Here is a 14,075-nt window from a genome sequence, read left to right as displayed (position 1 = left end):
CCAATCTCCACCCCTCCATCATTTTCACGAGGTCCATCTCTGACACTTCCCTTCCCTTCCTTGACCTCTCTGTCTCAATCTCTGGTGATAGACTGTCCACCAATATCCATTACAAACCCACCGACTCCCACAGCTATCTCGACTACAGCTCCTCACACCCCGCTTCCTGTAAGGACTCCATCCCATTCTCTCAGTTCCTTCGCCTCCGTCGCATCTGTTCCGATGATGCTACATTCAAAAACAGTTCCTCTGACATGTCCTCCTTCTTCCTTAACCGAGGTTTTCCACCCACGGTCGTTGACAGGGCCCTCAACCGTGTCCGGCCCATCTCCCGCGCATCCACCCTCACGCCTTCCCCTCCCTCCCAGAAACATGATAGGGTCCCCCTTGTCCTCACTTATCACCCCACCAGCCTCCGCATTCAAAGGATCATCCTCCGCCATTTCCGCCAACTCCAGCATGATGCCACCACCAAACACATCTTCCCTTCACCCCCCTTATCGGCATTCCGTAGGGATCGCTCCCTCCGGGACACCCTGGTCCATTCCTCCATCACCCCCTACTCCTCAACCCCCTCCTATGGCACCACCCCATGCCCACGCAAAAAATGCAACACCTGCCCCTTCACTTCCTCTCTCCTCACCGTCCAAGGACCCAAACACTCCTTTCAAGTGAAGCAGCATTTCACTTGCATTTCCCCCAACTTAGTCTACTGCATTCATTGCTCCCAATGTGGTCTCCTCTACATTGGAGAGACCAAACGTAAACTGGGCGACCGCTTTGCAGAACACCTGCGGTCTGTCCGCAAGAATGACCCAAACCTCCCTGTCGCTTGCCATTTTAACACTCCACCCTGCTCTCTTGCCCACATGTCTGACCTTGGCTTGCTGCATTGTTCCAGTGAAGCCCAACGCAAACTGGAGGAACAACACCTCATCTTCCGACTAGGCACTTTACAGCCTTCCGGACTGAATACTGAATTCAACAACTTTAGGTCGTGAGCTCCCTCCCCCATCCCCACCCCTTTTCTGTTTCCCCCTTCCCTTTTCTTTTCCAATAAATTATAAAGATTTTCCTTTTCCCACCTATTTCCATTATATAAAAAAAATATATAAAAAAACCCCACTAGAGCTATACCTTGAGTGCCCTACCATCCATTCTTAATTAGCACATTCGTTTAGATAATATCACCAACTTTAACTTTAACACCTATGTGTTCTATTGTACTATTGTCGTTGACATCTTTTGATGATCTGCTTCTATCACTGCTTGTTTGTCCCTACAACCACACCTCCCCCCCCCTCCACCTCTCTGTCTCTCTATCTCTCCGCCCCCCCACACACACACCTTAAACCAGCTTATATTTCAGCTCTTTCCTGGACTCAAACTCAAGTTCTGTCGAAGGGTCATGAGGACTCGAAACGTCAACTCATTTCTTCTCCGCCGATGCTGCCAGACCTGCTGAGTTTTTCCAGGTAATTCTGTTTTTGTTTTGGATTTCCAGCATCCGCAGTTTTTTTGTTTTTTTCACTCTATTCATGAAATTGATGTACTCTATTCATGAAATTGATGTAATAATTTTGGTTGCTTCTGCCTCCTGGGGACTAATGCTCTGGGGACATGGGTTCAAATCCCACTATGGTAGCTAGCGGAATTTAAATTCAATTAATAGACCTGGAATTAAAAAGCTAGCCTCAGTAATAGTGACCAGGAAACCATTGCCGATTGTCATAAAAACCCATCTGGTTCACTAATGTCCTTTAGGGAAGGAAATCTACCATCCTTACCTGGTTTGGCCTATATATGACTGCAGACCCACAGCAATGGGTTGACTCTTAAATGCCCTGTTAAATGTTCAAGCAAGCCACTCAATTATATAAAACCGCTAAGAAGTCTACAAAAAGAACTGAAACCGGACAGATCTTTGGCATCGACCTAGGCACCGGAAACAACAGTGGCAAACCCAGCCCTGTCGACCTTGCAAAGTCCTCCTTACTAACATCTGGGGGCCAAAACTGGGAGAGCTGTCCCACAGACTAGTCAAGCAACAGCCCGACATAAGTCATACTCACAGAATCATATCTAGACATCACCATCCTTGGATATGTCCTGTCCCACTGGCAGGACATGCCTCGCAGAGGTGGGGGCACCGTGGTATACAGTCGGGAGGGAGTTGCCCTGGGGGTTCTCGATGTTGACTCTGAACCACATGAAGTCTCATGGCATCAGGTCAAACATGGGCAAGGAAACCTCCTGCTGGTTACCACGTACCCTCCCACTCCTCCGTGCTGGACACCAATTGGAATGGGCACAGAATATACTCTGGGTGGGGGACTTCAATGTCATCACCAAGAGTGGCTCGGTAGCACCACTACTGTCTGAACTGGCTGAATTCTAAAGGACGTGGCTGCTAGACTGGGCCTGGGGCAGGGGGCAGGGGAACCAACAAGAGGGAAAAACATACTTGACCTTGGCCTCAAATCTACCTATTGCAGATGCATCTGTCCATGACGGTATTGGTGGAGTGACCATCCCACAGTCATGGAGACAAAATCCCACCTTCACATTGGGGATACCCTCCATGTTGTGTGGCACTACCACCATGCTAAGTTTTATGGATTTTAAACAGACCGAATAACTCGAGACTGGGCATCTGTGAGGTGCTGTGGGCCATCAGCCGCAGAATTGTGCTCAACCATGATTTTGGTATGAAGAATCAAAAGGCAGACTATTATTTAAATGGAGAGAGACTCCAAAAAAGTGCAGCAGAGAGGGATCTGGGTGTTCTTGTGCATGAAACACAAAAAATTAGTATACAGGTGCAGCAAATAATTAAGAAGGTAAATGGAATTTTGGCCTGTATTGCTAGGGGTTGGAGTTTAAAAATAGGGAAGTCTTGTTACAACTGTACAGGGTATTGGTGAGGCAGCACCTGGAGTACTGTATACAGCTTTGGCCCCCATATTTAAGAAAGGATATACTGGCATTGGAGGCAGTTCAAAAGAGATTCACTAGGCTGGTTCCTGGGATAAAGGAGTTGAATTATCAAGAACAGCTAAACAGGTTAGGCTTTTATTCATTAGAGTTTGGAAGAATAAGGAGTGACCTTATTGAAATGTACAAGATTCTGAGGGGGCTTGACAGGGTAGATGTTGAGAAGATGTTTCCACTAGTGGGGGAATCTCGAACTAGGAGACATAGTTACAGAATAAGGGGATACTCATTTAAAACTGGATATGAAGGAATTTCTTCTGAGGGTGGTGAATGTCTGGAATTCTCTACCCCAGAGTGTTGTGGAGGCTAGATCACAGAGTATTTAAAGAGGAGGTAGATAGGGGAGTTATATCGGGGAGTTGAGGGCTGTGAGGAGCTGGCACGAAAGAGGAGTTGAGGCCTGGAGCAGGTCAGCCATGATCTTATTGAATGGCAAGGCAGGCTTGAGGGGCCGAATGGCCTACTCCTGCTCCTATTTCTTATGTTATGTAACCTCATGGCCTGGCATAACCCCACACTCCACCATTACCATCAAGCCAGGGGATTAACCCTCGTTCAATGAAGAGTGCAGGAGGGCATGCCAGGAGCAGCACCAGGCATACCTAAGAATGAGGTTTCAACCTGGTGAAGCTACAACAGAGGACTACTTGCATGCCAAACAGCATAAGCAGCAAGTGATAGAGCTAAGTGATCCTATAACCAACGGATCAGATCTAAACTCTACAGTCCTGCCACATCCAGCCGTGAATGGTGGTGGACAATTAAATGTTCACGCTGCACAAGTGCCAGACAAAGACCATCTCCAGCAAGAGAGAATCTAACCATCGCCCCTTGACAGTTAGTGGCATTACCATCGCTGAATCCCCCACAATTCAGATCCTGGGGGTTACCATTGACCAGAAACTGAACTGGACTAGCCATGTAAATACTGTGGCTACAAGAGCAGGTCAGAGGCTGGGAATCGTGCGACGAGTAACTCACCTCCTGACTCCCCAAAACCTGTTCACCATCTACAAGGCACAAGTCAGGAGTGTGATGGAATACTCCCCACTTGCCTGGATGTGTGCAGCTCGCAACACTCAAGAAGCTTGACACTGTCCAGGGCAAAGCAGTCTGCTTGATTAGCACCACATCCACAAAGTTCACTCCCTCCACCACTAGTGCACAGTAGCAGCAGTGTGTACCATCTACAAGATGCAGTGCAGGAATTCACCAACGTTCCTTCGACAGCATCTTCCAAACCCATGACCTCTATCACCTAGAAGGACAAAGGGCAGCAGATCGATGGGGACACCACCACCTGGAAGTTCCCCTCCAAGACACCCATCATCCTGACTTGGAAATATATCGCTGTTTCTTCACTGTCACTAGGTCAAATTCCTGGAACTCCCTCCCTAACAGCACTGTGGGTGTACCTACACCACATGGACTGCAGCGGTTCAAGAAGGTGGCTTACCACCTTCTCAAGGGCAATTAGTGATGGGCAATAAATGCTGGCCCAGCCAGTAACACCCAAGCTGTGCAAGTGGGAAAAAAAATAGTTGGATGAGTTTTTATTACTTTCTGTTCCAACAGTGACATTAACCACGCTTACTAATGCATTTCTTTCTAGCACAAATAGATTTCTCAATGACTCTTGTTATTTGCCTGCATTGTTTCCTACACTTTGATATATTGGGCTATAAATTGTGGTAGGAGTGACTCTGGTGCCTGCAGTTAATTAGACTTTGCTTTTAAAGTGTTTAGGTTTCAATGTTTTTTTGTGTGTGAGCTGATAATGTTGCAGTGGGAGAAATATGGCATCTGGGTGAATAGGACAAGCAATTGTGTATCTTCTTAACCAATCAGATTCAAGAATTGTGAAGTTAAAAGTGCGGTGCCTGAGAATAATGTCTGAATTAGAGTTGGTGAATTCAATGTCAAATATGGTAAAGATAGAAAAAAACAGAATGAACTTGTAAATAGTTAATTTTTTCAGTGCCAGAGTGGTTAATTACCATAGATCATGGCATATCATTTAACCTTTGAAGCTTCAAAAAAACCTTCCAAAAAAATATGATTGTCTTGTATGGCAAATATAAAATGTGAATTGTTGGTGTAGGTGGTCACCATTTTGAAGTTTGAAAAAAGAAATATTTCAAATTTAATCAATGTCTCACGTTTTATTAAAAGAAGTAATTCTCCAAGGATAGTTTGAAGAACAATCATGTTTTAAAAACCGTCAAATTCATTGTCTTTGGCATCCAACACAGTTCGTTGAATTCATTCTGAGTCACTTTGGCTCTAGTATCACCCTAAGGACCCCACTGGATCGAATGTGGTACTTCTGATTTCAGAATCATCCCTGTACAACAAATCATCTTCCTTAGTATTGTAAAGAATCTCTTTTTTATTTTTCTTGGACTGTGGCTTTAAAAAAAAAAACTACCATGGCTTATTATTTAAATGGAGAGAAACTTCAGTATGCTTCAGTGCAGAGGGATCTGGGTGTCCTCATGCATGAATCGCTCAAAGCTAGTATGCAGGTACAGCAGGTAATAAGGAAGGCAAATGGAATTTTGGCATTTATTGCTAAAGGAATAGAGTATAAAAATAGGGAAGTGTTGTTGCAACTGTACAAGGCATTGGTGAGACCGCACCTGGAGTACTGTGCACAGTTTTGGTCCCCTTACTTGAGGAAGGATGTAGTTGCACTGGAGGCGGTTCAGAGGAGGTTCACTAGATTGATTCCAGAGATGCGGAGCTTGTCTTATGAGGAGAGATTGAGCAGTTCAGGCCAAAACTCACTAGAGTTTAGAAGGATGAGAGGAGATCTAATTGAGGTATATAAGATGCTAAAGGGGATAGACAAAGTAGACGTGGAGTGGATGTTTCCCCTTCTGGGACATTCTAGAACGAGAGGCCATAGTTTTAGGCTAAGGGGTGGTAGATTTAAATCCGAGATGAGGAGGAATTACTTTTCTCAAAGGGTCGTGAATCTGTGGAATTCACTACCTCAGAATGCAGTGGATGCCAGGTCGCTGAATAAATTTGAGGAGATAGACAGATTTTTAATTAGTAAAGGGTTGAAAGGTTATGGGGAGAGGGTGGGAAATTGGAGTTGAGGCCGAAATGAGATCAGCCACGATCGTATTGAATGGTGGGGCAGGCTTGAGGGGCTGAATTGCCTGCTCCTGCTCCTAATTATGTTCTTATGGCTGCAGTTGAAAGACATGTTCACTGGTGCAGGATGGGGAATACCTACAATGTTGCAATCCTGGAACACAGGGTGCCATAAGGGGGCAGGATGGTGCCAAAAAGGAGTTCTTGACTAGGGGGAACTGTCTGATGACAGCATTTTAATTGGTTCCTGACCAGGTGACCAGGTTTCTGTGTGGTAACAGTGCAGGCAGAACAGCTCCTAAACTGCAAAGAGGAAAGAGCTGAAACCTCTCTCCTTTTGCTTGTAAGATTTCAGCAATTCCGCCATAATAGTTAGCTGGCTATCCCTCACATCTCTGTAACCTGCTTTCTCTGAAAACACCTGTCAGGATGAAAAGGAGAAAAATCACCAGTAGAGACATTGAAAAGCAAGTTTTCCAACCAGCGAACCACAGATTGAAGGTGCTGGGAGACGACCTCGTGTCATCAACAACAGACTGCAAGGAATTTGGAAGACATAATCAAAATCAACCCATCTAACCATGTACTCCAGATTGGTGCTATTGAACTGTTTTATCTCACCCTTAAAATCCATGTTTTGTGTGTCTTATGTGTGTGTGTGTATATGGAGGTTTAAGAAAGGGGTAGAGTTTATGTTATCCAATTAGAAGTTAGCAGTTCAGATTTCTTTCTTTTGCCACGTAGTATCAAACCATAACTTCACTCAATCGTCATCCACCCAACCGTTGTCACAGACTTGCACAAGAACTCTTGCAGGGATCTTGATTTTTGGCATGGCTTTACACTTGAAAATTCCCATAGGCTTTAATTTTGTTCCATTAGCCATGCGAGCTAGTAGCATCGTGAATCTTGCCTTCTCATGTCTTGTGCTTTTCACAAAAGAAAGGGAAGCAAATCCTGAAAACAAGATCCCAATACCTCATGGGACGTCCTACCCCCATGTGCCTAAAATTCTGCAGTTTGAGAATCTGCCTTTTCAGTCACATGATGACCCATGGCGGAAACTTGCAACCTTGAGTAGACGTCATCCTTGACTTAAGGGGCAGCCAACGATGATGGTTTATACCAGAACCATTTTTGAACCTTTCCTCTCCACAGTTCAGTTGCTGGACCCAAGGAAATTCATGGGTCTTTCATCCTTGTGATGTGACATATTGGAACTTGTGTTTTTGCTGCTTTCTGATGATGAATCTCTGGAAAATGGTAATTTTGACATCAAGGTCTTTTGGTAGTCTGAGTGATCTTGGTCTTCTGCCACAACATTTTTGTTCCATCAAGTGACTGTACCAACTAGCTGCTCTGAAATCTCTACTGGACTCAGGGTTTGATTTGACCCACTTAAGTGCGTATATATGTGCATTGCATTTCTGGTGGCGATGTAACCATTCCCATGATTTTCGAGGACCCATTCCCAAAACAAGCTTCTGAAGATCAGACCAATGGCTGGTCCCTGTTCTCAGACCAAATTTGATCTTGGGCAGATTCCTCCTTCCATTCTCGCACCAGGTTTGACTAACACTAAATACCCTCGCAGCACCATGGTTATTTGACAAGTTAACGAATGTTATGACTTTTAATTTGAAACCAGTTTCATACTTAAATCTTTTTACTGGAGGACCCATTTCCGTTCATCAGTTCCATGTGTGGTCTGCTCTGCTCTGTGTGGGCATATCTTAAACTCCCCCGTATCACCTTGGCAACATGGTCTGTATAGCCTCCTTAATCCCATACCTAAGGTGGGTATAACTTTAAACACGTATTTCAGAGCTGAAACATTGAGGCGCTTATAGCCCTAAACATGCCTTTATTAGCTGAGAAGTGAGGGGTCAAGTTATACTCCGAGTACAGGCCTAAGCATGTATTTTGGTGTTTTCTTGTACACTGGGTTGACTTGTATGCTGCGACAAATATTAATACTTACCATCTTGTTAAAAGAGTACTTGTTAATTCTTGTCCATTTCAGTCTTTCTGTGGTAAACTTAGTTTTTATCTACCATGCAAGCAATAACTTGGTGCCACTCGCTGCATTTGAATGGGGAGCAGGCAGCGAGATGCTGTTTTCACAGAGCTTATAGCTGAATGGTGCATTTTTACAACTTTGCATTTTTGCATTTAACTTGTACCCTGGCCTGTGGTTGCAGTGGCATTTGCACATAAATAATAGCAAGTGCTATTAACATTGCCGTTATTTTGACAACGTTGTAGTCCTACATTTATTTAGACAACTCTTCACTACAATTATTAACTTTGTGCACTGTAAGCTATTTGAGCGCATCATAATTATATTTAAACATAGAATTTTTGTTCAGAGTAAAATCTGATTATAATATCTTTGTAATTCTACAGTTTTATTCTGTGTGATTTTAGTCCTGTTGTAAAGGTCCAGGCACAACATAACTGAATCAGAGCCAGCACCTGCTTAGTGCAATTGGCTGTTACAAATCTCATTAGTGTTTTTCCGTTTGGGTTCTTGACTTTCTAGCTTGCACTGTTTAGGTACCTCTCCTCTTCATTATTATTTCTAATCCAGAATCACAGAATATCGCAATGCAGAAGAGGCCCTTTGGCCCATCGAGTCTGCACCGACACGTGAGAAACACCTGACCTACCTACCTAATCCCATTTACCAGCACTTGGCTCATAGCCTTGAATGTTAAGACGTGCCAAGTGCTCATCCAGGTACTTTTTAAAGGATGTGAGGCAACCCGCCTCCACCACCCTCCCAGGCAGCGCATTCCAGACTGTCACCACCCTCTGGGTAAAAAAAGTTTTTCCTCACATCCCCCCTAAACCTCCTGCCCGTCACCTTGAACTTATGTTCCCTTGTGACTGACCCTTCAACTAAGGGGAACAGCTGCTCCCTATCCACCCTGTCCATGCCCCTCATAATCTTGTACACCTCGATCAGGTCGCCCCTCAGTCTTCTCTGCTCCAATGAAAACAACCCAAATCTATCCAACCTCTCTTCATAACTTAAATGTTTCATCCCAGGCAACATCCTGGTGAACCTCCTCTGCACCCCCTTCAGTGCAATCACATCCTTCCTATAATGTAGTGACCAGAACTGCACACAGTACTCCAGCTGTGGCCTCACCCAGGTTCTATACAACTCCAACATGACCTCACTACTTTTGTAATCTATGCCTCGATTGATAAAGGCAAGTGTCCCATACGCCTTTTTCACCACCCCACTAACATGCCCCTCCGCCCTCAGAGAACTATGGACACACACGCCAAGGTCCCTTTGTTCCTCAGAACTTCCTAGTGTCATGCCATTCAGTGAATACTTCCTTGTCAAATTACTCTTTCTAAAGTCTATCACCTCACACTTTTCAGGGTTAAATTCCACCTGCCACTTATCTGCCCATTTGACCATCCTGTCTATATCTTCCTGTAACCCAAGACACTCAACCTCACTGTTAACCACCCGGCCAATCTTTGTGTCATCCGCAAACTTACTAATCCTACCTCCCACATAGTCATCTACGTCGTTTATATAAATGACAAATAGTAGGGCACCCAGCACAGATCCCTGTGGTATGTCACTGGACACTGGCTTCCAGTCAATAAAGCATCCTTCTGTCATCACCCTCTGTCTCCTACATCCATTGCATTAGTGATTTTTTGATAAGTGGAGACAAGGTAACTTTTGTTTCTTCTGCCTGATGGGCTTTGCTCTTTCACCAATATTCAGGTTTCCATTTGGTATTGTGTGTTAAACGGCTTTGCATTTATTTCTAACTGATTCTAATTCTGCTTCAACTTTTATTCCTGTCAGTTTTTTTTATTATTAAACACCTTCCTGTCTATCCTCATGTGCCTTTCCCTTTGACAGAGCTACTTCTCTCCAGGCACCTCTGATCTGACTTCTATCCATCCTATCCTTTTGTTATATTCGCACAGCATGAGTAAAGTGACTACTTTAACTTGTTGGTCATGGTGGTTACCTGTTAATCTCGGTTCACATTAGCAAACTTCAAGCTAACATGATTAATGCCAAATCTCGTCTTTCCCTGACAAAGCCTCAGGTTAGGGTAGAGGTGAGTATAAATACTGAGAAGTTGCCTTCAAGTTAACCTTGACCTGGACTGAGTACATCTAACCAGTTTGTATAACGGATTATTACAGTGAATATGACTGGTAGTGGTAAGGATTTTACTTATGTATTATTTACTTGGTGAACAGCTAACTTATTGAAATTGTAAAATGGTCCTTTATTAATAAGTAAAGCTAATTTTTTTGTGCTTTGGATGAATAATATTTTTGTAGATGTGGCAGTTGTGTTTTTTCTTTTCTAGGTAATTATAAAGTGTCTTAATAGGAATAAATTGTCAATTGCACTGTGACATATTTTATGGTACTTTTTCTTAAAATCATTTTGCTTTTATCTGGGTAGTGGCAAACAATTTTCTAGCAGTTGGGTCCTTAGCAAGTGTGTTTGTAGTTTTGTAATTTGGCGACTTTCACCCACTGAAACTTATCACTGTACGTTCCTCAATACCATTCCACTGTCCCAAATGATTATCTTATTAATCATAGATATTAACGTGAATTTGTTAATGGTTAAACTTAAAAAAAGCAGCATGGTTAAATTAAATTTGCATGTCAACATTAAACCTGTTTTGTGTTGTGTGTTTGTGACACTGTAGCCTAAGCACATTTGCACAAGGGGGGAATGGAGGGCACCTAAAGCCAGAGCGCTCTGAATGATAAAGGAGTTGTTTGAGGGCTGTGAGGAGACAAGTCAAACGTGATATAGAACAGCTGCCCCTCAGATGGATGATTCCAGAAGTAGGGATCACAGTTTATAAAAGAAGGGGTTGCCCATTTAAGACAGAGTTGAGGAGAAATTTTTCTGAGGGTTGAGAGTCTTTGGGACTCTCTTCCTCAAAAGGTGACGGAAGCAGAGTCTTTGAATATTTTTAAGGCAGAGCTGGATAGATTCTTGATTGATAAAGGGGTGAAAGGTTATCGGGGGTAGGTAGGAATGTGGATTTGAGGTTGCAATCAGATCAGACATGATCTTATTGAATGGGAGAGCAGGCTTGAGGGACCAAATGGCCGCCTCCTGCTCCTGATTCGTACGTTGTGATGAAGTGTGACTAAAAGAAGTATGTTCGCTCAACGTGTCATTTAGTGAAAGCCATAAATCTGATTTTGTTTTTTTGTTTTACTTGAAGGTATTCCAGGAACAGGAATTACAAAGCAGAATTGGAAGCATGCTGCCTCGAGGCTGTACCTTTGGAATTTGGCGACTTTCACCCACTGAAACTTATCACTGTACGTTCCTCAATACCATTCCACTGTCCCAAATGATTATCTTATTAATCATAAATATTAAAGTGAATTTGTTAATGGTTAAATTTAAAAAAAGCAACATGTTTAAATTAAATTTGCATGTCAACATTAAACCTGTTTTGTGTTGTGTGTTTGTGACACTGTAGCCTAAGCACGTTTGCACAAGGGTGGAATGGAGGGCACCTAAAGCCAGAGCGCTCTGAATGATAAAGGAGTTGTGGAGTTGGATGAAGCAGAAAAAGGGGGTGTAAGACAGATATCAGCTTAATAAGACAAAGAAAAATCAGATTGAATATAAAAAAAGTACAGAGAAGTGAAAAGCAAAATGAGAACTAAAGGGACAGCTACCAATCTTTTCTTGTACTAACATCAAAGGGAATCCTAAAGTTTTCTATAAGTGCATTAACAGTAAAAGGGTTGTTAAAGGAGCAGTGGAGCCAATTAGGGACCAAAATGAAGATCTATTGGTAGAGACAGACAGCATGACTGAAGTGCTGACTGAATACTTTGCATCGGCATTTCCCACGGAAGAGGACTTTGCCAAAGCCACAGTAAACAAAGAGGTTGTCTGGCTACTGAGTGAGATAAAGAGGATTTATTCAGAAGGCTGGCGGTACTTAAGAGGATGAATTGCCTGGTCTGGAAGGAATGCATCTTTGATTGCTGAAGGAAGTGACAGTACAAATTGGTGCTGGCCACAATCTTCCAACCTTTTTTAGATTTTGGGGTAGTGTCAGTGGACTGAAGGATTGCAAATGTTACACACTTGTTCGGGAGAGGGGAGAAGGAGCAATCTTTGCAATTACAGGTCAGTCAGTTTTTAATGCCAGTGGCGTGGAGCTTTTAGAAACAATAATCTGAGAGTTAACAGTCACCCAGACAAGTATGGATTTGTTCAGGGCAGATTGTGAATTGAGTTTTTTGATATAACGGAGGCTGGATGAGAGTAGTGCAGTTGATGTCCATATAGACTTTCAAAAGACAAGGACTACATAATAGTAAAAAAATTGACACCCATAGAATAAAAGGGGCAAGTAGCAGCATGGATGGAAAATTGGCTAAGAAATAGAAAGCAGAGAGTTAAGATTGATTTTTTTCTGGATGTGTGTTCCCTGGATTCAATACTTAGAGCCCAGCTGTTCTTGATCTACATTAATGCCCTGGACTTGTGAGCACACGGCACAATTTCAACATTTGCAGACAGCAGGTAATTTGGAAGCGTCGTAAACCGTGATGAAGAAACTAAATAGACTTCTCAAGGACACAAGCTGGTGGAATGTAATACACTTGGCAGTTGAAATTCAACGTGGAAAAGTGAGGTACACATTTTGGTAGGAGCAATGTGAAGAGACAATAAGTACTAAACGGGACAATTTTAATGGGGGTACAAGAATAGAGTGACCTGTGGTTCTTTTTGCATAAATCTTAAGGTAGCAGAACAGGTTAACAAAACAATAAAGAGTGCAAAAGCCAGTGAGGTTTGATAATCCTATATAAAATATTAGTTCAGCCCCAGATAGCCTATTGTGTTCAATTCTGGGCTTCATTTGCTAGGAAAGCCATGAAGGCTTTGGCGAGGGTACAGAAGTGATTTACTGGAATGGTTCGAGAAATGAGGGATTACAGTTACCTGGATAGACAAGAGAAACTGGGATTGTCCTTTAAAGCAGGGAAGGTTGAGAGGAGATTTATGGAGGTGCTTTAAAACCATGAAGGCTCTAGATAAAGAAAGAGAAATTGTTTCCAGTGGCTGAAGGGTGGATAATCAGAGGGTGCAGATTTAAAGTGATTGGCAAAAGAACTAGAGGAGACAAGAAAGAAAACATTTGAAATGCAGTACCTGAGAGGGTGGTAGGCACAGGGTCTGTAATAGCTTTCAAAAGCGAATCTTATATCTATTTGAAGGAGAAACAAATGACGGGTATGGGGAAAGAGCAGGAAATGAAACTCACTGGATTGCACTTCAAAGGAGCTGATGCAATTTCTGTACCAAGTAGCTGCTTATTGTGTGTGTAATTCTATGCCCTACTATCCATGGAGCTTTCCATTAATATATCTGTATTGTTACAACCACAGCTGATGCCGAGCATGCCAGATCCCAGAGGGAAACAAAAACAGAATTACCTGGATCCGCAGTTTTTTGTTTTTATCCCAGAGGGAAACCTGTCTTACTGATCACAAACTTCTTTCTGTATTTTGCAAATGAGGGAAAGAACTACTGATCCCAGAAGCATAGAAATCCTGGTAACACTTCTGGATTTTAAAATGCAAAGATGTATTAACCAGAAGGAAAAAAAAATTTAAGCACACAAGATTTAAGTTTCATAGTTAAAACAGTCTTACAAAACATCCCGCAAAAAAACCCACTTGGTCAGAACACACAAGTAAATTACTTGGCATCAGCTCCCTTCTAGAGTTTGACCATAAAAATCCAGGAATATTACTCAAGGCAAAAACTGCTGTCCCTTCAGTGAAGGTATACCATACAACTTCTCATTCTCTTCCACCTAGCTGTGGAAATCCAAGAAAGTTCAGAAAACAAACTGCTCTCTGAGACAGACTTCTCTGGCTTGACTGGATGGCTGTTTCAGATTCACACCTTTTCTCAGCACAGAGCCCCG

At 42.9% G+C, this 14,075-nt stretch overlaps 1 protein-coding gene across 5 annotated transcripts in view; it reads left to right on the top strand.

The window, feature by feature from the left end:
* The window catches only part of vps35l (VPS35 endosomal protein sorting factor like), a 172,689-nt gene that overhangs the window by 13,681 nt on the left and 144,933 nt on the right, over positions 1-14,075 (top strand). For 4 of the 5 annotated variants that reach the window (XR_005945298.1, XM_041206353.1, XM_041206352.1 and 1 more), the window contains exon 2: positions 11,337-11,436. Coding sequence is in view for 4 of the 5 variants with exons in the window: in XM_041206353.1 (XP_041062287.1) it covers positions 11,337-11,436 (100 nt within the window). In the remaining variant the exon portion in view is untranslated. Of the gene's footprint in view, positions 1-6,572; positions 6,680-11,336; positions 11,437-14,075 lie in introns of those variants that run through there. The other variant, XM_041206351.1, reaches the window with a different exon arrangement.

The sequence above is a fragment of the Carcharodon carcharias genome, chromosome 15, assembly GCF_017639515.1.
Source record: "Carcharodon carcharias isolate sCarCar2 chromosome 15, sCarCar2.pri, whole genome shotgun sequence".
Classification (NCBI taxonomy): Eukaryota; Metazoa; Chordata; class Chondrichthyes; order Lamniformes; family Lamnidae; genus Carcharodon; species Carcharodon carcharias.
Note: the sequence above shows the minus strand (reverse complement) of the source record. Positions and strands in the feature narration are given on the sequence as shown.